Source organism: Diceros bicornis, chromosome 35 (genome assembly GCF_020826845.1).
Source record: "Diceros bicornis minor isolate mBicDic1 chromosome 35, mDicBic1.mat.cur, whole genome shotgun sequence".
Classification (NCBI taxonomy): Eukaryota; Metazoa; Chordata; class Mammalia; order Perissodactyla; family Rhinocerotidae; genus Diceros; species Diceros bicornis.
In genome coordinates, this window is record NC_080774.1 from 22,760,379 (window position 1) to 22,785,479 (window position 25,101).

The window sequence follows — 25,101 nt, forward strand, 5'->3', positions numbered from 1 at the left end:
GGGTTTTCCTGCAATAAAGATTAAACACTGGGGACATCACATCCAGTACTTGACAAAGAAAGGGATAAACACCAGGTGAAAAATGGAGGCTGTGCCCAGAAGCTCCAGGGAGTAGGTATGGGGTGGGACCTACCCCCAACCAAGGCTGTGTGTAACTTCCCACAGCAGGGAGAGTGCCAGATCCCTTCCCGATTGGAATTTCTGAATTTAATTGAAACTAAAGCAGACTCTAGGCTCTAAGTTTTCGCACCGGTAGTGTGGTAATGGGACTGTTCTCATCAGAATGCCCCATTCAAATCCAGAAATTTGAGACTCAAACGTGTCAATAGAAGCACTTCCTTGGTAAACCACATCTATGTTAAGGGAGCAATAACCCCAGAGCATGGTCCCAGGCAGGCTTTCTTTCATGTAGAATAAACGTTTATTGATTGGCCATAGGAGTCTTGCATTGCAATAAATGCCAACCACAGAAGGACCCTGTCTTCTAGGGCTTGAAATTTTGTACTTTGCAAAATGTACATGTGTGGGTGTTTGCACTTTTGATACTTGTCTGAGTGGCTGTGGACATTGTGTAGCCTCGGGTCTTGCAGCCCTGGAAAGGTAAATAAAGACCACCACAGCCTTTCATTCCACATTCTGCTGCTGGGCTTCTGGTCACCTGCTGGCTGGTTTTGACCTGCTGTGGCCTGATGGAAGCAGCAAAGGTGATAAAGGATGTGAAAATACCTGTGAGGGTGGGGTCGAGGGGAAGGGCATGCAGAGGTCAGTAAGGCAAGGCCTTTGGGAGGCCTTACCAAGACTTCCCACCTGTTTGCTGCTGCTCACAGCCTTCTCATGCTCTTCCTTCTGCTCCGGTCTGTACACAGGTCAAGGGTAACTGCCCTTTCCAACTGGAGCCCAGTTTACCAGTGACCTTCCTCTAGCAACATCCACCCGTTTGCGTCTTTCCCATCCTTTCTTTGAAACAGCCTCATCTTGAGAGTTTTGGATGTTAAGTGTGTGACTTTATAAAGATAGGGTTTCTGGCAATCACAAGACTAGTAATCTCCCAACTATGTTTTGGATTTGCTTTTTTTTGTTTGTTTGTTTGTTTTCGTGAGGAAGATTGGCCCTGAGCTAACATCTGCCAATCCTCTACTTTTTGCTGAGGAAGACTGGCCCTGGGCTAACATCCGTGCCCATCTTCCTCTACTTTATACGGGACGCCGCCACAGCATGGCTTGACAAGCGGTGCGTCGGTGCGCGCCCAGGATCCAAACCGGCGAACCCCAGGCCGCCGCAGCGGAATGTGCGCACCTAACCGCTTGCGCCACCGGCCGGCCCCTAGATTTGTTTTGAAATAATGTTCTGGCCCAAGCTTGACTAGGTAAAATGGTGAATGGTCTAAGATAGGAAGATTGGTTCATGGATATGCCTCACCAGTTTTTAAACTGAAAATGTGGGGTGAGGGGGAAAGTGTGACCAAGTAGTATTCTGTGTTTTTTAATTTGCTTTGGGAATAGTGTAATAAATGTGTCATTTTCTAAATATGGATTATTCACGGCCTATTTTAAAAATAAGCCAGCTCCTGACAGGCGAGTTCCCAACAAGACCTTGGGTAGCCTCCCCTCCTGTCCAGTCCTGATATGTGCAGGAAATAGAACCTTATTTTAATAGCTTACATTAAACATAATTTTTAAAGTTAGTCAACTGTGAGAATTATCATTTTCTCAAAATATTTGTACTTGGATCCTGTGCATTAGCCTGCTTGTGTCTGAAGTCAAGAAATAAATAGGATTTAAGCACCTTATTCTTGACCTGCTCTTTTCACTATAGAAACAAGGAGACCGATCAGTCCTCCTAGGTTTTGTTAAAAATGTCTTTTAAGAAGTGCTTGTCACAGGGGTTGATCCCCATAATATATAAAGAACTCACACAACTGAACAACAAAAAAACAAACAACCCGATCAAAAAATGGGCAGAGGAAATGAATAGACACTTCTCCAAAGAAGATATACAGATGGCCAATAGGCACATGAAAAGATGTTCAACATCACTAAACATCAGGGAAATGCAGATCAAGACAACACTAAGATACCACCTCACGCCCGTTAGAATGGCTATAATCACCAAGACAAAAAACAAGTGTTGGAGAGGATGTGGAGAAACAGGAACCCTCATACACAGCTGGTGGGAATGCAAACTGGTGCAGCCTCTATGGAAAATGGTATGGAGATTCCTCAAAAAATTAAAAATAGAGATGCCCTATGACCCAGCCATCACACTACTGGGAATCTATCCAACGAACCTGAAATCAACAATCCAAAGAGGCTTATGCACCCCTATGTTCATTGCAGCATTATTCACCATAGCCAAGAAGTGGAAACAACCTAAGTGTCCCTCGACTGATGATTGGATTAAGAAAATGTGGTATATATATATACAATGGAATACTACTCAGCCATAAAAAAAAAAAGACAAAATCATCCCATTTGCAACAACATGGATGGGCCTGGAGGGTATTATGTTAAGTGAAGTAAGCCAGAAAGAGAAACACAAACATTGTATGATCTCACTCATATGTGGAATATAAACCAACACATGGACAGAGAAAACTGTATTGTGGTTACCAGGGGCAGTGGGGGTGGGGGGTGGGCACAAGGGGTGAAGGGAGTCATATATATGGTGATGGACAAACGAAAATGTACAACCCAAAATTTCACAATGTTAAAAACTATTAAAACATCAATAAAAAAATAAAAATAAATTAAAATAATTTAAAAAAAAAAACAGGGCCGGCACTGTGGCTTGGTGGTTAAGTGCGCGCGCTGCGATGCTGGTGGCCCGGGTTCGGATCCCGGGTGCGCATCGAGGCACCACTTCTCCGTCCATCCTGAGGCTGAGTCCCACATACAGCAACTAGAAGGATGTGCAGCTATGACACACAACTATCTACTGGGGCTTTGGGGGGAAAAAATAAAATAAATAAAATCTTAAAAAAAAAAAAAAAAAAGAAGTGCTTGTCACAAATGGGTCATGCCTCACCTCCAAATCCTTGAGACTTCCACGTTCTTGTGCGGGAGGGAAGCCTGAGAGCGAGCAGGCCACATGTCTGAAGGTATCACACACCCCAGATCCCGGGCCGGTAGACTCTCCAGGTGCAACAGCATCAAGACGGATCTGAGCGCACATTCCCCTCGGGTGCTGTTTGATGTGCCTGATTGTGGAGTGAAAGCCAAATAAAGGAACGAGAGGTCCTGTTTATTGCCTTGTTTTTGGTGCTGTTCCCCGGGGCCCTTCTACATCTAGGGAAGGAATTTGTGAAGAAGACTGGGATACCACCTGAGCAGAAGACACAAGCACCTGCTTACTGTTAACTCAGGGGCCCAGGAGCTATTGGCCGCAGGCAAAGAAGTCTATGCCTCCGAAGAGCTTTATGGAGGAGAGTGATGTCACCTGGCCCAGAACTTTCTCACTGTGCCATCATGTCCTGCCTTGCTGGAGGTGTGCAATAGGGCCATTGCAGCTTTCTACATTGCTCTGGACAGTCCCCACTCAGTTGAGTGGCCAAGACTGGGAACTAGAAGGGACCCTAGTCATAATGACATAGGCTCCCTCCTCCTTTTACAGGTGGGGAAACTGAGGCTGAGGCTGAAAGAGATTCAGTGACTTGCCGCCCACCGTTAGCAGCTTGTCAGTGGCAGGGCCAGGAATAGCTCTGAAGAGTCACTTCTTTCTTTTTTTTTTTTTTTTTTTTTTTTCCGTGAGGAAGACTAGCCCTGAGCTAACATCCGTTGCCAATCCTCCTCCTTTTGCTCAGGAAGATCGGCCCTGGGCTAACATCCGTACCCGTTCTTCCTCCATTTTTTTTCATATGGGACGCTGCCACAGCATGGCTTGACAAGTGGTGCATTGGTGCGCGCCTGGGATTCAAACCTGCGAACCCTGGGCCGCCGCAGCCGAGCGCGAGCACTTAATCGCTACACCACTGGGCTGACCCCACCAAGAGTCACTTCTGACTGCAGGATGCTGGTAATGAAATGGGGTGGGATGGACAAGCAGCAGAGGAGACTTTAAATACGCTGAATCTCAGTTCACCGAGAGAGAGACTCCAGCAGAACAAGAACAGCTTCTGCAGCAAAGCACCCAGAGTGCCCAAGCTTGTGCAGTTGCAGAGGACTTGGCAATATCTCTGAGGATTTCCCTGTCCTGCTTGTTTAGTACAAAGTATAGGCAATTGTCTTGTTCTAAAAGCTGTGGGATAAGACTGCCCTCTAGTGGGCTGATGGAGCCATTGGTCCAGCCACATTCTCATCTGCTTAAGTTCAGTGTTGCTTTCTTATGCAGCATCCCTGTAGAGTGATTATTCCTATCGAAGGAATTCAGATTTTATTCTTTCTCAAGCACTCTGGCCTGTAGAGATTTCCTGACCTCTGAGCACTAGCCATCATTTGCCCATTTATAGGAGGTTTTTGTTTTTGTTTTGTTTTGTTTTTCCCCACGTTGAGGTGTCTTATTCCCTAACAAGATTCGGGTTTCTAAAAGCAAGGGTGATGTCTTATGTCTTGTTCTTCCACAGCTTCTTCCCTGTTATCTACCTAGCCGGACATGAAATCAGAAGGTTCATTGGGATGGAAAGGAATCCTTTCTCCTCCAAAAGAATCCCACCACTTCTCATTCGTTCCTAAAACATTTTAATCTCATCTCTCTGATCAATAGTTTCCCAAGTGGTTGAGTGATCAGAATCCCTCAGGAAACTTTCAGAACTCAGTTTCCTGGGCCTTACTCCAGCCCTGCTGAGTCAGTCTCTGTGGTCTGAGCCAGGAGATCTGCTTCATAAACTTCCGAAGTGGTTTTTGATGTGCAGCCAGGTTTGGCAGCCAACTGCTCTAAATCCACATTTACAATTATTTCTTGTAGCTTTTCCCTACGGCAGCATCTCCAGAAGTCTTCAGCGTATGTCAGTTATTAAAATGGACCATTTTGAGACTCCTTTGGAAATATTCAGGATGCTAGTCTAACTACAGTACCGGGTGACATGGGAAGAGAGAAGGACCATGAGAGAAGGACTGAAAGCATTTGCTTTGGTTGCCAGCGCCTCTGTGACAAAGCAGAAAATACTGAACCAATACCTTTATGCTGAACGGGCAGGTTGTTGATTTGTCGGCAGTTTTGTCGTCGTCGTCGTTGTTTTGTGAGGAAGATTGTCGCTGAGCTAACATCTATGCCAATCTCCCTCTATTTTGTATGTGGGATGCCACCACAGCATGGCTTGATGAGCAGCGTGTATGTCCGCACCCAGGATGCGAACCTCGGGCCGGGAGAGCGGAACACACAAACTTAACCACTACGCCACCAGGCCGGCACCAGATTTGTTGTTTGTTTTTAAGGTTTAGGCTGGATAGGGAGACAAAGGTTAATTTAGTACCCAATTATCTATTTTCACCTATTCTAACTCATCTGGTTCTCAGATAACTGTACAAGGTAGGTGGCATTGCCCCTTTTTTACAGATGGGAAAGTTGAGGCTTACGAAAGTTAGTAACTTGCCCAAAGTCACATAAGTTGGGAACTGTCAGATTCTGCATTCGAATACAGGTCTGATTTCCAAGGCCAGCTTTGGAAAGGTAAGAGGACCAGAGTGCCAACCTGCTCTTTTTCACTCTGCCAGGCCAAGCGAGCAGTGCAGCGGGGAGCCACTGCAGTCATCTTTGATGTGTCTGAAAACCCAGAAGCTATCGACCAGGTAAGCCCCTCGGGCCCTGCCAACGCTGCAGGCTCCCTGAGAGAAGCACTTCCTTTAGTTAGCTTGGCTTGTCACAGTCATGTCACCCTCATCTCAGGGCCTTGGCATGTGTCTGCTGACATTAGATAGCCATGTTTGGACATCATACTCCAAGGCAAGTGTATTGAGAGGGGTTAAGAGCCAGGAAGTTGGGGGTTGGGGGGCATTTTCAAAGACCCTTCTGGGCCTTCAGCCTGCCTAGTCTACCCTAAAACGAGCATCATCCTCAGCCTTGCCCTTCTGGGAGCTCCAAGGCTATAATGCCGGAGGAGCTTGAGGATTCCCAAATGGGTATTCAGTATTCTTTTCCTCCAGACTTTCTTTCTCTTCCCTGCTTCTTAAAGTAAGTGTATCTTCTGACCAGGACCGTCTCTTCTTCCTTAGCTAAACCAGGGCTCAGAAGACCCGCTCAAGAGGCCAGTGGTGTATGTGAAGGGCGCAGATGCCATCAAGCTGATGAACATTGTCAACAAGCAGAAAGTGGCTCGAGCAAGGATTCAGCACCGCCCTCCTCGAGTGAGCCTCCGCCCTGGCCGGCCACGCCCGGCACCTTCTCTGCCTGATTCCCTTTAGGCTTTGGGCTTTTATTCCTGTCTTCTTTCTGTCTGAAATACTGACGCACCCCAGGTTGCTGAAGGTTTAGATCAGATACAAGGCTGGAGGCCAGGGAAGAATTTTACCTGTGTTCCTTTAGAGAGGATTTGAGAAGTCCTTCCAGAAATACAGTCATGCGTCACTTAATGACGGGGATACGTTCTGAGAAACGCGTTGTTAGTTAATTTCCTCATTGTGTGAACATCATAGGTTGTACTTACACAAACGTAGGTGGTACAGTGTACTACCCGCCTAGGCCATATGGCACTAACCTTATGGGACCACCATTGAATGTGCAGTCTATCTTTGACCGAAACGTCAGTATATGGCACGTGACTGTAGATGATCTGTGCTGAGATGTCTCTGGTCTCTTCCACCCACCATTTGCTCTTGGTAACCTCTTGTCCTTCTTTCTCTTCTGTCCCATCTCCCTCTGAAGATGAGACAGAAGAGAGGAGGATTGAAAGGAAAGAGTACCCAGCACTCGGCTTCCCATGTCTCCCTCCTTCCATTTCACCTAGACTAAAGAAAAGGCCTGTACTTCCTTCTTCTCATGGGGTTAATTGTGTTATTGAAACCCCCTAACTTATATTTGAGTCTGGAAAAGTTAGCTTTCAACTGGGATTGAAGTTCATGACTTCCAGGTGGTTAATGAATAGCATTGAGGCTTCTCCTAAGTGTGTTGAAGGGACACTGCTGGCCATTAACTCTTGTCTGGCATCTTCTACCCAAACCTCAGGCTGAAGATGCTAGGAACCTGGTACAGGTGCCCCATATATGGTTTATTTCCTCCTCACAAATATTGGAATATTCACATATAGGATGATTCTTTTGCATACACAAAATATCTAGATACCTGCAACATTGAATTAGCAAAACTCTATTCCTGTTGGCTAAATGCATGTCCTAGATGAGGTAGCCTCAAGGTTTTAGGAGGAAGTGTGCTGTGAGGAAAAGGTAAGAACTAAAACCAGAGGGAGTTTTCAGAACTGACTTGCTGGCTTCTTTTTAAAGGAAAAAAGAGCGCTTTGGTAAATATGACTCATTGTAGTGGAAGCTGATATTTGTGGAAGCAGCATACAATTTTCTGAGTTGTTGTAAACCATTAATTACATGGTTAGTAATCACTGTTCCCTCAAAACATGACACTCACTCCTTTGTCCCATAAATGTGATATTTGTGTTTATTTGGAAGGGCCTCTCCTACCGGTTACAGCGAACTTTACGCTATTCCACGGGGAGCTTGGCTTTATGAACAGAGTTCTCTTGGCTACTAGGAGGCCTGGCTGAGACCATTGCAGGCCTGCCCCTGGCCACACTGCAGGGTACTACCTGGGCCTGGAGAGCACACTGTGTGTGTGTTAGCAGAACCCCAGGTATTTCCTGCAAATGAGGGGAAATGCACCCCAGTTGCCCCGTCCTTATCCTGACCAGGGCCGACACAGCCCATGTGCCGATCCCCAGGCTGAAGAGGGCTGTGACTCATTGTGTCTGTGTTCTGCTCCAGCAACCCACTGAGTACTTTGACATGGGGATTTTCCTGGCTTTCTTCGTCGTGGTCTCCTTGGTCTGCCTCATCCTCCTTGTCAAAATCAAGTTGAAGCAGCGACGCAGTCAGGTAATTCCTCTTTGCAGCCCGTGAACCATGACCCCCACTCCCCTGTTGCTAGCAAAAACCAGGGGTGGGGCCTGAGCTCTGCAGCCTGTTCTCAGCGGCCTGGAAACAGCAAAGATGGAGAAAACAAGAGCAAAGCTTATAGCGCTGCGTCTTATCTGTTCCAAAAGGGCCAGTCCTACAAAGGCCGAGCATTGGGGTTGTTTCCAGCAAGGAGTTTTTCCAAAGAAATGTTTAATGTTAATGTGAAGCCCTAGAGCCTCGCGCCTCAAATATGATCTGGGGACCATCAGCATCACCTGAGAGCTTGGCAGAAATGCAGATCCCAGCGCCCCGCCCAGATCTGCTGAATCTGAATCTGCCTCTACCAAGCTCTCCAGGCTAATGCCCCAGCTGGCACATCACAGTGTGCTTGATGGAAGGAAGGATTTGAGAGTGGAGGGTGATGAGAGGATAAGCAGGAATCTAGACTATCAAATGTGTAGTGGTGTGACATATCACGAGAGAGATGGTGGACCTTGGCAGGCAATCTCTCGAGGAGAATCGCTGAGTTCTCACAAGGGTTGAGTGACCCCCACCAACAGGACAGTGGCTGGTGTTGACTGAGCTCGTGCCATATGCCAAGTGCTGAGCACTTATGCTCATTGTCCCACTTGCCCTCAGAACTTTCCTCAGTGTAAAGAGGAGGAACACTTGCCATAGAGCAGGTTAATAACTCAGGGTCTTGCAGAGTTATCCAAGTAATTGAAGTAGGCCTCTGCTGGTACTGCCACTTGGGAAAAGCCTGAGTTGATGTCGAGGACACTCGGGAGTCTGGAAGATCTGTGCTGTGGCAGTCGGAGTTTTTAGTGATTCCTCAAAAGTCTGTTCTGGCCTGATAGAGACTAGCAGTTGCCTGTCCCAATGCATCGAGTGCCATGGCCCTGGGGTGACTACTGCTGTTAATACACCCCGGACCCTAACACGGACCACATTCTGCCATGCAGAATTCCATGAATAGGCTGGCTGTGCAGGCTCTGGAGAAGATGGAAACCAGAAAGTTCAACTCCAAGAGCAAGGGACGCCGAGAGGGGAGCTGTGGGGCCCTGGACACGCTCAGCAGCAGCTCCACGTCCGACTGTGCCATCTGCCTCGAGAAGTACATCGATGGAGAGGTAATGACGGCAGAGACAGGGCCTGTCCCAGGTGGGGACGAGGTGGATAGGTTAGCAGAGGCACACAGGACCTAGAAGGATAGGGCCCCACGGCCTTTTCCCACAGCTTTGCAGGAGCAGAAGGGCTTAAATGCCTAGGTCTCAAGGGGATGGCCTGAGACATTCTAACTGCTATTTCCCCTTGGAAAGCAGTAGCCACATTACAGAGACACTTTCTCCAGACGACCCAGCTGAACACAATTGATTTCAAAAGTTGATCAGAAATATATGGTAGGGCCAGAAAATGTCTGGTTTTAAGAACATTCACACATGTTGACTTAATTTTCGAATTACTCTTCTGAAAACTCTGAGACTTGACTTGATACAAACCTCTTCTACAAAGCTGTGTGGAATGTTTGGTGTTTTTACTTATAAAGAGAGAAGGGATGTGATGTATCCTTTGTTCTACCTTTTTATTCTGAAAATTTCAAACTTTCAGAAAAGTTGCAAGAATCATACAATGAATGATGTATCATTCGCCTAGAATCACCCATTGTTAACATTTTGTCACGTTTGCTGATCTCTTTCTAGACAGAGGCATACATACACTCACATTTTGGGGACTGGGAGGGGGCAAACCCCTTAAGTATTAGTTGCAGACATTTGATGCCCCTCTGATGAAAGTGTTCTACTGCTGTGTAGGCTGTTGGATGAAAAATGAGTTTTTGCAGAGGCCTTTAGATTAATAGAGTCATGCATGGTCTCTAGGTGCAGACTGCCTGGGTTCTAATCCTGGCTCAGGCGAGTTCTAGCTTTGTGATCTTGGGCAAGTGACTTCATTCTCTATGCCTATGCTTGTGACACAGGCCCGAGAATGACCTGCACTCCAGGTGATCATAAAGGTGACGTGAGAAAATACAGGTAGAACTCTTGCCACAGTCAGGCACAGCGTTAGGGATTAGTTTGGATGTTATTGTGTCAAGCTGGTCAGAGAATGGAAAAACAAAGTAAAATTAGCAAATTTGGAGGGTGCCTGGGCTCAGGAACTCCAGAGGTGGTTCTGCCTCAGAAAACCCCATCTCCTCCTCTCCACGTGGGCTGCTTTGTTATAAGCCATGTGTCCCCAGGTGAGAGTTCAGGATCTAGCAAAGGAGAGGACAGGAGAACTTTGCCTCTTTGCTGCCCCACCCATCAATCATGAGTCTTGGGTATCTTCCTTTCTGCTGGTCCCCACTTGGGGTACCTGGAGGCGGCCACCATCCCAGAGATGCAGAAGGTCTTGGGGTGTACCTAGCCCTCTCTCCATCCCCAGGCGGCCCACCTGCACTAGCACATGGCTCCAGTCTTCCCTTGTGTGTGGCATGAACGTGAGTGCCCTCCTCCAGCGACAAGAAAGGAGCCTGCCTCTGTGTGCCTTCTCCCTTACCACTGAGGGCCATGGTTGGGGCTGGCTGATGGGCCATTTCCTTCTCCCTGGAAGCCACGCATGGGCTCTGACTCCAGGGAATTGAGTCCACCTGTATGTAGCTAGAGATGGGGCGGAGGAAGGAAAGGAGCCTCTGGGCCCTGGCATGGTGAACAGGGCTCCTCGGTCCACGCTGGGCTCTGCAGGAAGAAGCATGTGTGGGGCTAATGCAAAACTGCCCTTCACCTGTGCCCTCCCTTCAGGCTGTGTGTCCTCTCTTCCTTCCAGGAGCTGCGGGTAATCCCCTGTACTCACCGCTTTCACAGGAAGTGTGTGGACCCGTGGCTGCTGCAGCACCACACCTGCCCCCACTGTCGGCACAACATCATAGGTAACTGTCACCTGCCTTCATCATTGCTGAAGAGTCACTGTTCCCACCCAGTGCCTAGCAAGAGTGTGGCACATGCTACAGGCTGGTCAGCGAGCAAAACCACCAAGCATTGCCATCTGGACTTGGAGGCATGGCAGCCTTGGGTTCTAGAGGTCACCAGGCCTCCAGACCCTTAGGAGAGCCTGGCGTGAAGAACTGCCCTGAGTTGGAGTTTTGGCTTTCACATGAACCAGCTGCCTGACGTTGGGCAAGGCATCTGGCCTCTCCAGGCGTTAGGCCCACAATCTCTTTAGTGGGAATGACAATAATGATGCTTGCCTGTGCCTAGTCCCATGGGGCTGTTCCTGCGCCACAAGAGATGATGAATGTGAGGTAGCAGGCTTGTTGTGCTACTCCTGTGTCACTGTGGTGTTGGGTAAGGGAGCTGGAACACAGGGTGCCCTCCAGGCAGCTCTTTTTCTAAGAGGGAAACGCCTTTCATCTTTCTATCCCTGTTGCTCAAACTCCCGTGAGTAGGCGGGAGATGGGCCCTTACAGGAGTGACCACCTTTCAAATGGAAAAGCGGGTCAGCTTCTGGCAGCGTGGCTGAGTTTGGTGACACCTTAGAATGGGCACCTTGGCATGTCACCAAGCCTGCTGCCTCAGTCTTTGCCCTAATTTGTCCCTCTAGCCTCTGGGCCCAGTGTGCTCAGCGTTGCTGACTTGGCTTCTTCCACCTCTCCCCAGAACAAAAGGGAAACCCAAGCGCCGTGTGCGTGGAGACCGGCAACCTCGCGCGCAGCCGCCAGCAGAGGGTGATCTTGCCGGTCCACTACCCCGGCCGCGTGCACAGGACCAACGCCATCCCAGCCTACCCTACGAGGACAAGTATGGACTCCCACGGGAACCCCGTCACGCTGCTGACTGTGGACCGGCACGGGGAGCAGAGCCTCTATTCGCCACAGACCCCCACCTACATCCGCGGCTACCCACCCCTCCACCTGGACCACACCCTGGCCCCTCACCGCTGCGGCCTGGAGCACCGGGCCTACTCGCCAGCCCACCCCTTCCGCAGGCCCAAGTTCAGCAGCCGCAGCTTCTCCAAGGCAGCTTGCTTCTCCCAGTATGAGACCATGTACCAACACTACTACTTCCAGGGCCTCAGCTACCCCGAGCAGGAGGGTCAGGCCCCGCCCAGCCTCGCTCCCAGGGGCCCGTCCCGTGCCTTTCCCCCGAGTGGCAGTGGCAGCCTGCTCTTCCCCACCGTGGTGCACGTGGCCCCGCCCGCCCACCTGGAGAGCGGCAGCACATCCAGTTTTAGCTGCTACCACGGCCACCGCTCGGTGTGCAGTGGCTACCTGGCCGACTGCCCGGGCAGCGACAGCAGCAGCAGCAGCAGCAGCTCTGGCCAGTGCCACTGCTCCTCCAGCGACTCCGTGGTGGACTGCACTGAGGTCAGCAACCAAGGCGTGTACGGGAGCTGCTCCACCTTCCGCAGCTCCCTCAGCAGCGACTATGACCCCTTCATCTACCGCAGCCGGAGCCCCTGTCGCACCAGTGAGGTGGGGGGCTCGGGCAGCTCTGGCCGGGGGCCTGTCGTGCACCTCGAGGGCTCCCTGCCACCTGAGGAGCTCGTGGCAGCCCACAGTCCAGGTGCTGGGCGGGGAGAGCCTTGGCCTGGCCCTGCCTCTCCCTCGGGGGACCAGCTGTCCACCTGCAGCCTGGAGATGAACTACAGCAGCAACTCCTCCCTGGAGCACAGGGGGCCCACTAGCTCTACCTCAGAAGTGGGGCTCGAGGCTTCTCCTGGGGCCGCCCCAGACCTCAGGAGGACCTGGAAGGGGGGCCCTGAGGGGCCATTGTGTGCCTGCTGCTGCGAGCCCCAGCCCTCCACACTGGAGCCCAGCATAGGAGCAGCTGAGGGCAGCACCTTGTTCCTGGGCCCCCCACTCTGTGAGGGCTGTGGCCCCACAGGTGGGGAGTCACAGCCAGGAAGCTCCCTGTACGGCCTTCACCCAGACCATTTGCCCAGAACAGATGGGGTGAAATATGAGGGCCTGCCCTGCTGCTTCTATGAAGAGAAGCAGGTGGCCCACGGTGGCGGAGGCGGCGGCGGCTGCTACACTGAGGACTGCTCGGTGAGCGTGCAGTACACGCTCTCCCAGGAGGCCCTGCCCAGCTGCCACCCAGGGGCCCGGGACCTGAGCCAGCGCATCCCCATCATTCCAGAGGATGTGGACTGTGAGTTGGGCCTGTCCTCGGACTGCCATGGGACCCATGGCCTCGGCCCTTGGGGTGGGACGCTGGGCCCAGACGCCCTGCGGCCCCACAGGGGCCTGGGAGCAGCCCAGGAAGAAGAGCGGGTTCTGTGCTGCCAGGCCAGGGCACTGCTGCCCCCTGGCTGCCCCCTAGAGGAGGCAGGGGCCACCAGGGCCAGCTTTCCCATTGGCCCCCAGGACACTCAGGAGTCCAACGCCACAGCCACTGAGGCTGCAGGTGAGAGCAGGAGATGACAGCAGGCCAGAGTCGGGTTCCTCTTCTCTCTCTCTGGTGGTTTTCTAAGTGACTTCCTTTGTGCTCCTGACTTGAAACACCATCTGCGCCTGATGATTTCCCAGTGTTATTCCCCAACCCAGCCTTCTCTGAGTTCCAGACCCATTAGGCCCTCTGCTTCCATGATCTCTCCCCCCAGATGCTGCATAAGCATCCCAACATCACATCCACAGCAGCACTTTTGAATTCCTCCCTTTGTGCCCCCCCTTCTCCAACGCTCCCCACCCAGCTGCTCAGGCCAAAAGCCCAGACACCATCCCTGGGCCCACCCTGTCCCTCACTCTCCAGTGTCCTGGGCTTCTCAACCTGTCTGTGAGGACCACATGTGCATGTTTTCCCCGTCCAGAAAACTGAACTCCCAGAAACACAAAACTTAGCAAAAGACATGCAGAATCCAGGTCCAGATTTCATTATTAGATTCAGCAGACATTGGCAAATTGCTATAAAATTTCCAAACATTTCGTCTCAGTAATTAAACAGCGTGCAGTCCAGCACCTTTGAGTAGCACTGAGACAAATTCCACCTCCAGAGCATATCCCATATTTATCTACTGCGCATCCCCACCTGCTGTCCCCTCAGTCGGGCCCGTTTCCTCTCTCCAGGGGGAAGACAGTAGCCTTCTGACTGGTCTCTCGCTAGTCTTGCCTTCTGTTCTGCATGGGAGCTAGGGTGGTCTTTTTTCAAACTTAGGTCTATGTCTTTACACTAGAAAACCCTTCAGTGACTTGCCATTGCCTTTAGGATTTCAAAACTGTCAACTCGTCACACAGTTCCATGTGGTCTGGCGCTGCCTGCCCCTCTGACTGTCTCCTGCTTTGCTCTCCTCATTGCTCGCTGCTCCTTGCTCTGTGGCCTCCATCCTGTTCCTCCAACATGCAAAGTTCATTCCAGCCTCCAGACCTCTCTGCTGCTTCTCTCCTCCAGATCTCAGCTTCAGGGACGCCCTCCAGCCCCCTCTGAGGTTACTCTCACACCGTCTGTTTACTTCCCTGTTTATCACAATCTGAAATTACTTTGTTTTGGGGTCTGTAAGCTCTGTGAGAGGAGTCTTCTCCCCTGCTCTTCCCAGTGCCTGATGTACATCTTTTGTACATTGTGTTTTCATGCTACCTAAGGGCTTCCAGAAGGCTCTGCACATGCAGATGAGGGAGGCCAGCTCTCCAGGAGGCGTGTGTGCTCTTAGCACAGGATGAGGAGCTCTTAAAAAAGGAGCTCTGCTTCAGCCCTTTACCATATACACAGTCTGTCCAGTATCGTGAGCTGTCCCTTCCTGAGCCTGCCACACGCTGGGGACAGGCACCCCAGTCCCTTACCTGCTCCCTGTGCATATACCCGAAGCCTGCGGTGCTGGCTCCCTCTCCTGATGATTGTTCTCTCTCTCCCAGGACAGAGATCCCGCCCAGCAGAAGGTGGTGGCAGCACGGGTGCCTGAGCCCAGAAGGAATTCTGATGTGGAAATGGGAACTGTACGGAGACTCCAAACTCTGACTTCCTTCAGAAAAAAAAAATTTTTTTAGCTTTGACAAACACACAAAAGTGGTAATAAAGAGAGCCCTCCTTCTCAACCCAAAATGTGAGCCACCTGTGGCAAACCCTCCCCCCCACAATTAACAAACCAACAGACAAAATTCTCTGAGTCTTTTGCCTCTTTTGATAACATGTTATTCTTCTGTTTTGTAAAGTGTGTGTGCTTGGGGTTCCAAGGTGTGTGGGATTGAATTCTCTGCTTTGTTTTTAAGATATTATATGTAAATGTAAAAAGTTATTTAAATATATATTTTAAAGAACTCTAACCGCCAACTTTTGCTGAAAAAAAAAAAATCACTGCTGCATTAATTGAACCACATCATGTGTAGATACTGTTGTCTCCCCGGAGGGAGCTCAGGCCTTTGAAAAGCTCAGGGCTACACCTGCCTTAGAAAATGAACCAGAAACTTGAAGTAAAGCTAGTTGATATGGGTACAAACTCTGAGGAACAATGCAATGCTGCCTCTTTCTTTCTCGTGGCAAATCCCAGTGTACAAACTTTCAGGTTTTCTCAGAAGCCATGCCTCTCCAGCCCACACCTTTAGGCAGCTGATGGAAACAGCTAGGAATAGGGGGGAAGGTCTGCAGCACTGGGGAGCCGGGATAAGCCATTGCTACATAAGCCCCAGGGTGTCAGGGACGGTTCTGCCCAGTGTCCTCAGTCTGTCCCCTCGGGTCATCGTTCTAAGTAAAAGGACAGAGTTCACAATCCTGATCTTGGGCTTCCTGCCACTGGCTGCAGAAATGGTTCGACGGGGTGTGTGGGGACAAACACCCAGGAAGAAGGTCGTTTTGCGGCCTTGGTGTCGGATAGGGCTGGGAGAGAGTGCTCTCTAACCCGGAGAAGGGACGGAGGGCGCGCTGGAGCGTGCCTGTGCGCATGCGTCTGGGTGGGCGCAGCCACGCCCCTCGGCTGCTGAGCCCTTGGGCTGCCTTCCTGGGGGCGCGAGGCAGGGTCCCCGCGGGGTCTGCACCGAGCTCCGCTTGAATGATACGTTTCCCATCCCGTTTCCCTAGCGAAGCACCGCTTCAGGGTTATTCAGCCCACTGCCTCATGGCTGAAAGTGCTCATCTCGCCTGCAAATGTCTACTATCCTTTCTACCTAATGCACTATTATGTGTTGATTCTCCATGAGACAGAGAAAGAGACTATCAGATAGTTTAGACCCAAAGGGTAGGTTTTTGTATATTTTTCCAGCCTTTTGTTGTTGTCGTTTTTTAAGAGGGAGGGGGAGTTAAAAACCCAAACCATTTTTTTTCTTTTAAAGATATTTCCATTTTAAAAGGGAGAATCTAAAGCTATTTCAGATCAGGGATTTTCATCCTTTTCGTCCAATGTATTTCTTGTTCTAAAAAAAATTTTTTTTAGAGGAAACTAATGACATTAGCTTTATGTTCACTGACTCTTCTGATCACTTTTATTTATTCATTTATTCAGCAGATATTAGTTGTCATCTGAAATGCTTATTAGCGGAATAGGAAACTTTAGACCTGGCCCCCTATAGGTGAGGAAATGGGGACCACCCTGGGTTGCCAGGCAACTGTGATGACTCCTCTCCAGTAAGGCTCAGCGAAGTCAGCCCGGGGGTCCAGACCAGAACCTTTTGAATGAGAATCTCACTGTATCAGAATCGCTTTTTCTTAAAAACCCCAGCCTATGATGAGGAAATTTACCTACCTACTTCTAGCCAGGATTTGATAGAAAGAAATTCTAGTCTCAAATGATTGAGCCATTTGCTATTTAGGAACTCACTGTGGTAAGATTTGTCCTCCAGTCTCTGAGGTGCAGTACCCCCCTCCCAGGGGCTATGCCTAGCACACCTGTTGGCGAGGGTGTGAGAAGAGCCTAAGCTGTTGACATGTGATCTGGGCTCCCTTTATTTCTCCGGCCAGGAGGAGCAGCTGCTGAGGACAACAGCTTGCATTACATGGTTTTAGGGAAGGGGTGGGGAGTATGGCTTCTAACATGAATTGCAAAAAGCAGCTTCTCATTTTTGAGATTTTTTTGTTTGTTTGTGGTTTTGTTTTTTTTGTTTTTAATGCCTTTGAATGCGTATGATCTTCCCTGTCTGAAACCATACCCCCAAAGTGGCTTTCTTTAGCCCTGGCTGGAAAACCACTCCTCAGGCGCCTTAAGCAATAAATAGATGAGTAGAGAATGTGACTTCAACTGAGCTTATTAAATGTGTCTAATTTTCATTTGAAAGAGCAATAACTACAGATGGCAAAAGAAGCACATTTAATTTTTGTAGTTTACAGGGTGGTAGAAACAGAAAAATGGAACTTTAAATATCAGCCATTATCTTAAATTTGTGTTGGCTCACCAGACAGGTCACCAGAATATAGTAACCAATGGTATTATTGCCTCACCATTCAAATCAAAAGAAATGTCTTCTTTGAAGTTATAAAACTCCAATAATGATGACAAGTAGCTTTTTCGTTGGCCTCTCCATAGCATGTGGGGGTTAAATAGCCGTGGAAACTGGGAGCATAGCATTTTCCATTGAGAACCACCCCCCAAGCTGGAGTGTGACTGTTGGGCGTGGTCCCGTGGCCCAGCCCTGGGTGTAGGACAGCCATGTAAACTGAAGAGTGCTAGAAACGGTTTGGGAGTTGGGGAGTTCTGATCAACAAGGTACCTCTTTGTAACAGACGCAGCCCCAGTATGCTCGCTTTAGGTCTCTCAGTCTCTTCGCCTCTCCTTTGAACCCACGCCATTTTATGAAGCGCCATCTGCTGTGCCACCGCTCAGGCCCTCCCTAACGTGCTGCTAGTTTCTACTCAAAAGTTCATGCAGGACTAATGCTTTTAGAATGAGGTCTAAAAAATAATTACTAATCAAGAGTATTATTTTTTAAACAGAACTGCCTTTTTCTATTCTTTATATAAACTCTATTGTGTTGGTCTAACAAGGCACTATTTTAAAATGTTTTTTAAAAACTTTCTCCCATAGCACTTAAAAGATATTTTGTAAAGACTTTGCTGTAAAGATTTTGTAATAAAATGGTCTAAGGGCTCCTTCTCCAACATTACCATTTTTAAAAAATGTTTTAAAGGCTAGAAAACAACTTATGTATATTCTGTATATGTATAGCAGCACATTTCATTTATGGAAATATGTTCTCAGAATATTTATTTACTAATATATTTATCTTAAGCCATGTCTTATGTTGAGAGTGTGACATTGTTGGAATAATCATTGAAAATGACTAACATGCGGCCCTGTAAATACATGATAATTGCACACAGATTTTACATATTTGTCGACCAAAAATGATTTAAAACAAGTTATAGTCTTCTATGGTTTTGTAACAAATTGTACAAATGACTGTAAAAAAAAATACAATTTTATCAAGTACGTGTTACATGTTGTCATTGCTCTATTTGGTAAAGGTCTACGGTTTCCACAAAGGAGAGGTTTGCATGAAGCAATACCCTTAACTTCAAGTCGCTCGTGGAAGTGTCTGTATAAATTCCTCTCCTGTTAACACAGAGTTCAGGTTATTGAGGATTTGGGTGGTGTCACGGGGGAGTATCTGACAGCGAGTGTGTGGGATTATGTCCTTGAGGTGGTGGTAGTTTTTCTGCTCAGCCCTGTGTGGAGGGAGTGAGGGAAATAGTCGATCCTAGCAGTCCACTTTCTAAAAATAGGGAATATAGGCTATATATAAACTGTCGACTTCATCTACCAGGCCTTTTCCTACCTGGAAGACTGAGAGACTCTCAAGCCCCTGTTAAGGGAAAGGGGCTTGTAGGAAAAAAGCCCCCAGCATCTAGCCCTCGAAATTACCTAATCATGAGAGTGGAGGGGGGCCCTCAGTCTGAAATGAATCTCGCACCCATTTGCCTTGTTTCCCGGGGAGGGTAGTTACTAATTTGTAAAGCGCTCAGATTACATGGAAGGTGCAAAGTGGTGTTTATTTTTCAGACATCTAGCAGAGAATATCCCGATCCTGTGAGCTCCTGTTCCTATTTCTCCATCTTGAACTTGGGCCATTTCTTGGGCACAGGCTCCTCGTGGACCTCCAGCCGCTTCCTGCCTGGTCGCAGGTCCTTCTGAGTGCCTTCGGGGGTGGCAGCCTTGCTGCACAGAGCTTCCCAGAGCTTTTGTTTGATGGCCTTGCCCAGCTCCAAGCTGTACCTCTTGGGGGTCCCTGAAGGATTCCACAGCATCGGCTCAACCACGGTGTGGTACAGAGCCCGGTAACCCTCTGTGGGGAGGCCGTGGATGGTTAGCGTGTCCTCTGACAACTGTCTCTTTCTGGTTTCAGGAAGCAACGCTCGGCCCTTCCAGGCTGTTGTCCCAATGTCCCGGGGTAGCACTTGGGTGGCAGCCACATGTTCAGCATATCTGCTCTCAAGATCTTGGCAGACTGTTACTTTTTTCTCCTTTGAACTTTCTTTACTCTAGCCAGGAAGAAAGCAGAGAAGTCAAAGCTAAAACTTGAGAAGGGAGCTCAGAATAATTATCTGGGATTTGTGTCCCAGAGTCTTGGTTACAGCCACAACCAACATTTGTCTAGCGTGTTCTAGTTTACTGAATTCCTTCATGTATACCGCTGCATGCGTTCCCCATAACCCTGTAAGGTCAGCAGGAGACAGCTTTAAAGGCAAGGAAATTGGAATTGGTCTGCCCAAGGCCACACAGCTGGAAGGTTAATAACCGCAGTTGTCATCTATTGAATGCCACGCAAGATCCTAATCATTTACTCTGTGCCAGGCTCTGTTCAAAAGCCCTTTGCATGTATTAACTCATTTAATCCTCATGAAACCCTATGAGGGAAAGGCTGTTAGCCCCCATTTTATAGATGACAAAAACCAAGGCAGAAAGAAGCTAAGCCCACAGTTGTCCTCAAATTATCGTCCGAGTTGGTATTTGAACACTGACAGCCTAGCTACGGGGTGCATTCTGAGCTCTGCTGGCCACCATGGAGTGATGGAGCTGGACTTGGATCAGGCCTCTGGATGCCAGGTTCTCCATGGGGAAGTTCATAGCCAGATCTGTGGCTCACCTCTGTTGTTCGAGTGTGTGTGCCTGGGTGCACTACCCGTATCCTGGCCTTGCCCACTCTTATTTCCCTTCACTTCAAGTTCCTTTTGTCTATGAAATCCACTTCATCCTCCTAGAAAACTAGGCAGACTGTAGATAGGTAGTGACCCCAGATCTGGTACACTCTCCACTATATCTTGCTGCCTTCCTCACCCTCGTTCTAACCTCCCCGCCATCCCCCACACCATCCCCCACATCACCCCCACACAACCCTGTCTTTAACTTTAAGATTTCCTTCGCTTCACATAGCATTAACTGTTCTCTAGCTTACATTTCCCTCTCCCCACCCCATCACATTTTCTCACCCCCAGCCATCATCTACCTCATTGATGCCTCCTGCAGGCCTCCTGCACCTAGGTGAGCCTGGCCCCTGCCCCACTGGCCGCTTGCTCTTGGAACTAATGGAGTTTCTTATCCTGCCCCGCTGGGTGGCTTTCATTGCTGAATTGTCCTTGGGCTTTAATCTCTTCGAGGGTTTTCCTTCTCCAAACTTGCGTGGTACCGGGCAGCGTTTATCCTTCAGTTGTCGTCGCCGGAGCACCAGCTTAACCAGGGAGAATGAACTGGCAGTTAACGGGTTCTTTACAACTTCCCAGGAAGAGGTGGTACCTGGTTGTGGGGCACTGATGTTCTGCTTTGCACACGTTCTGGCCATCCAGATGTTGGTGAGAGCTGGCGAGTCCACATAGCAGTCCTGAAGCCTGGTGTTCAGTAAGATAGATTGTCGGAGTCCATAGGTGGGGATGCTGGGGTCTCGTCTCACGTGGATTGAATGCTAGAATTACAAGTGGGAAAAAAATGGAATAAAAATGATCAGTTCTCAAGCAGAGACTAGAAGGTCTACTTTGGAGGCAAAGTGTTAGCATCTTTTTATAGACCATTCCTCCAACACAGCTCTTAGAAATCATTCTATACATCCTCTCTCCTGCTTATCAAAGCCTCTTGTACCAAGTAGGGAAGTGACAGTAACTTCACAAAGTCATGGTGATATTCAGGGTCTGAAAGAACACAGCATGCTTGGGCTGGAAGTGGACAGTCAGGCGGCATTTACAAGGACTCCAAGACAATTCCTGTCTTCTGGAAAGCTAAGGGACCACACGGCAGGAAAGGAATGGGAGACAGGATCACTCCAAGATTCCCAAAGGAGCTGTAGTCACTCCTCAGTCATATTGCAACACAGAAATGACGGCAGGTAAACTTCTGCCAAACCCTGAATACACTTTCTAACCAGACTGCCATGAGCCAAGAAAGCTGTTGAACAGGGAAATATACTCTGGGCTCCATAAAGGCAAAAGCACAACGTAAATGATGCTGGTCTCCATTTCCTGGGACTAGCCATGAACAAGAAAAACAATTTGGATAGATTAGAATCACATACGTAAAAGACACCTGGCTTTCTAAGCAATGTCATCTATAAAAAATAAAATCACCTTACCATATTTCGGTTGCGTTAAATTTTATTTTAGCTAGCTTAGTAGGGGGAAGAAATATGTATTTTCTTTTCTCTTTTTCTCTCTTTTTGTTTTGTTTTGTTTTGTTTTAATATTTCTAGTCACTTGTCTTTCTCTGCCTCAGTCGTGTATGGGCAAATTGCAGTTTGCTTAGATTTTGGCTCACATGCTGGCAGTTTTGAACCATTATCTCTAGTATTTGTGATGTCACTTTGGTTTGTGATGTGGGTGTGGGTGGGTGTTACATCATCAGATTTTGTAGTTAAATTATGTTGGAAGAAGTTCTATTTTGTTGTGCTTACAGCCTGAGGAATTTCTGAAGTCCTCATTTCCCCCAAAATGGCTTGGGTGAATTTTTTTTGTTGTTTTTTGTGAGGAGATCAGTCCTGTGCTAACATCTGCCAATCCTCCTCTTTTTTTGCTGAGGAAGACTGGCCCTGGGCTAACACCCGTGCCCATCTTCCTCCACTTTATATGGGACGCCGCCACAGCATGGCTTGCCAAGCAGTGCGTCGGTGTGCGCCCAGGATCCGAACCGGCGATCCCCAGGCTGCCGCAGCGGAGTACACACACTTAACTGCTTGCGCCACCGGGCCAGCCCCTACCTTGGGTGAATTTTGAAGGTCCTAAGGTTCTTAAGAAGCATGCTTCGCACATAACATAGTCAAATATGCAGACCAGATTTGTGGATACAGGTAGTGAGATGCATCCTTACATGTGCAAAAGTGCCCTTCTCCACGCACATAAAGAAGGTACTGTTCAATTCTCAGAACGGCTGCCAAGGTTAGGGACCAGAAATGAAAGAACACGTTCCTGCAGCCCTGGGCACCTCTCCCTGCGTGTGTCTCCCCGGGAGACTACATGGTTTCTGGAATGTGGTTTTATTTTACATCCCATGGCAAATGCAGTAATTAGAGCTGTTAGCAGTGTCAAGGGCTTGAAACGAGAACAAAGAGGCCTCTTCCTGGGAACTCTTGGGCAATGCCTAGCTCCTTATCAGGTGCTTGTCCTGTTGGTGGTTTTCATTTTTCATATGCAAAATGCCAAAGGAGGCTCCCTCCCAAGGGGGAGGAGAGTGAAATGATGGAAAAACAGAGTATGATTCTGGCAAGCGTTCCTGGAATCGCATGTGTTGCCTGTCTGATTTTTCAAGTGTTGTCCCTGGAGTGAATCAAAGTCTGCAGGCAGACTGCACCACAGGCTGCGGTGGAACCACCTCCAGGCCGACAGCATCTGGACCCACAGACGCTTGGGAGGACAATAGGGCCCATTCAGTGGCGAGCCCTGGCCTCACCTCCCAAGAGGTGGGTCAGTTTTAGAGCAGGGCGTTGGAAAGGGTTTGGGAAAGGTTTGCAGATGTCTGTTGACTGGGCAGGCAAGCATCCTTTCAAAGCCGTTGAGTCGTGGAGAGGTGGCACCATGCTGTTGGGCTACTGCCTGTCTTTACTCTGCATAAAGCGACGGAAGGGAACTGATAGGCAAGAAAGGCATCCTAGAAGTAGCTCTTCTGTGTCTCTTCTCTCCTTCCCGACCTTGGCTTTCCCGTACCTTCTCTTTCCAGGCACTCATCTGTTGTATTTACTTTCCTAGGCCTTTTACTCAATGAGCAAGTGACACTGCTCTGGCTCTGAGGAGCACTCTGAATCTCCTTCTAGCACAGAGCTATTCACGTGGACGGCATACTCTTCAAATTCGATCAGATTCTGCCTTCTGTCCCTTCAGTGTAACTCACTTCAATTGACTGTGCCTCAACAGGAAACCCTCACGTTTCTTAGAACTAACCCAGGGTAATCTGGCCTGTGCTATTTCTCCTATGTCAGTAAAATCTGTATTTATTGAATACTTACTGTAGGTCAGGCACTGTTCTAGGCACTTCACAAGCATCATCGCATGAAAGGCCACCAACAGTCTTATGAGTTTGGGTCCTGTCACCATCCCTACTTTACAGATGAAGAAACTGACCCAGAAGTTGCTCAAGAACCATGCCCCAGGACCCAGAGCTACTAACCAACTAAGGCTGGATTCAACCAAGGTCTACACCACCCTTGCTCTTAACCACTCATATCACTTGATGCTTTGCCTCTCATCTGGTCAGCCCATCCGCATATCACCCCTGGGCCCAGTTCATGTCCTATCATTGTCATGAGGCTGTCTCTGGGCTCAGGATTTGGTCTGCCTAAGCTGACATCTCAGATCCTTCTCTCAATGAGCAAGTGAATTCACATCTCTGAACCTTATTTCCTCATCTGTGGAATGGGGATAGTAATAGTGCCTAACCCAGGATTACTGTGAGGATGACATGGGACTATATATGAAGCACTTGGTGCGGTTTCTGGCACAGAGTAAGCACTCAATAAATAATGTTCTTATTAAAGTTATTAATATTGTGGCACATTTGCCCATCTGACCCTTTCTTGAGCCCCTGTTGCTCATGGTCTGAGTGACATAACCCAACACTTGATATGAACTTCATCTCAGGTTTTTCATGTGCATCCATCTGATTTATGAGGCGAGCAAGAGTCTCTTGAAGTGGGGAATGATTTTGATCTGACTTGGGTAGCATGACATCTCTTTTCCCGTGATGCATCTTCACTAAATATTTGTCAGATTCATCAACCTCACAGAAGTGCTGTATTTACAGGAGCTACATTTCCCCCTGGTTGTGGGAGTTGTCCAGAATATCCCACACTTTGTTAGACAGAAAAGGAAGTGGGTATCTGAGGATATGCTAAGGAGAGTGACTAGTCTTTAACAGAGATTGTTAAACAACCTTCCATTGAAGGTTGTTCAGTATTATAAAGTCAGGATGGAAAGACTCTATTTGGTCCACAGTCCTGAAACCATGGCAAGAGATTCCATCGTTGGTGCCAACACTTGATCCAGAGAACTTGGGGTTGAGGCAGTAGGACTTCCATGTTGCTGAAAGGCCTGTTCCTCAGTTTGATTCTCCAATGAATCTTTTTATTCTGCTGAGCTCAGTCTAAATAACCTTTATTTTTCCACCCATCATTTGGAGCTGTGCTTCCTGACATATCCAAACCACCACTTCTATTTGGAAACACATCTGCCCTCCTTTGATGCTTAGCCAAGCTCTCCTCACTGTATTTTTAGCTCCTATAATCTTCCTTCTTTCTTTTTTCCTTTCTACTACCTTTCTTCTCTAATTTCTTTTAGCTCCTATTCTCTTTCTGGAGGATCAGCTAATAAAGAGGAAATTGAGCCAATTTATATTAATTCTCATTTTCCCCCTTTATGCTCCACCCCCCAAATTCTAGTGGAATTTAGTTGTTTTTAATTTCCTCAGAAAATGTTTTTATTTTAACACCCAAGCAGTAAACTTCCACACCCATATGGGAATATATTTGAGGTTTTTGATGTAGAAGATTTAGGAAAGAAGAGAAAAACTTTGGATGAGAGAATTTGAAAAGATTCCTGAACCATGATGCAAACTCTGAGGACCAGTGATTTAGACCACATGTGTGGAAGACACACCTATCATGGGCCAAGTATGTGAAATAAGGGTGCCCTGCCTACCCTGCGATCCTTCTCACCTGACTCTGAGTTCTCAGATGTGGCCACCTAGATGTCCCACAGACACCTCTAACTCATGATATTCCAGACCAAATTCTTTCTCTCCCTTC

The 25,101-nt window shown here is 48.4% G+C and overlaps 2 protein-coding genes across 5 annotated transcripts in view; one reads left to right on the forward strand and one right to left on the reverse strand.

Annotated features, from left to right (window-relative positions):
- The window catches only part of ZNRF3 (zinc and ring finger 3), a 148,300-nt gene extending 129,957 nt beyond the window's left edge, over positions 1–18,343 (forward strand). For all 4 annotated transcript variants that reach the window (XM_058531704.1, XM_058531706.1, XM_058531705.1 and 1 more), the window contains exons 3-9: positions 5,649–5,723; positions 6,147–6,278; positions 7,863–7,973; positions 8,957–9,124; positions 10,797–10,899; positions 11,627–13,375; positions 14,818–18,343. In XM_058531704.1, the coding sequence (XP_058387687.1) occupies positions 5,649–5,723; positions 6,147–6,278; positions 7,863–7,973; positions 8,957–9,124; positions 10,797–10,899; positions 11,627–13,375; positions 14,818–14,864 (2,385 nt within the window). In that variant the 3' untranslated portion in view covers positions 14,865–18,343. The remainder of the gene's footprint in view (positions 1–5,648; positions 5,724–6,146; positions 6,279–7,862; positions 7,974–8,956; positions 9,125–10,796; positions 10,900–11,626; positions 13,376–14,817) is intronic.
- A 401-nt stretch (positions 18,344–18,744) lies between these two features.
- C35H22orf31 (chromosome 35 C22orf31 homolog) lies at positions 18,745–20,772 on the reverse strand. The gene is made up of 2 exons (XM_058531708.1): positions 20,332–20,772; positions 18,745–19,366 (listed from the first exon to the last, which is right to left on the reverse strand). Exons 1-2 carry the CDS (start codon positions 20,662–20,664, stop codon positions 18,929–18,931), a joined length of 771 nt encoding a protein of 256 aa, XP_058387691.1. The 5' UTR covers positions 20,665–20,772; the 3' UTR covers positions 18,745–18,928.
- Between the last annotated feature and the right edge of the window lie 4,329 nt (positions 20,773–25,101).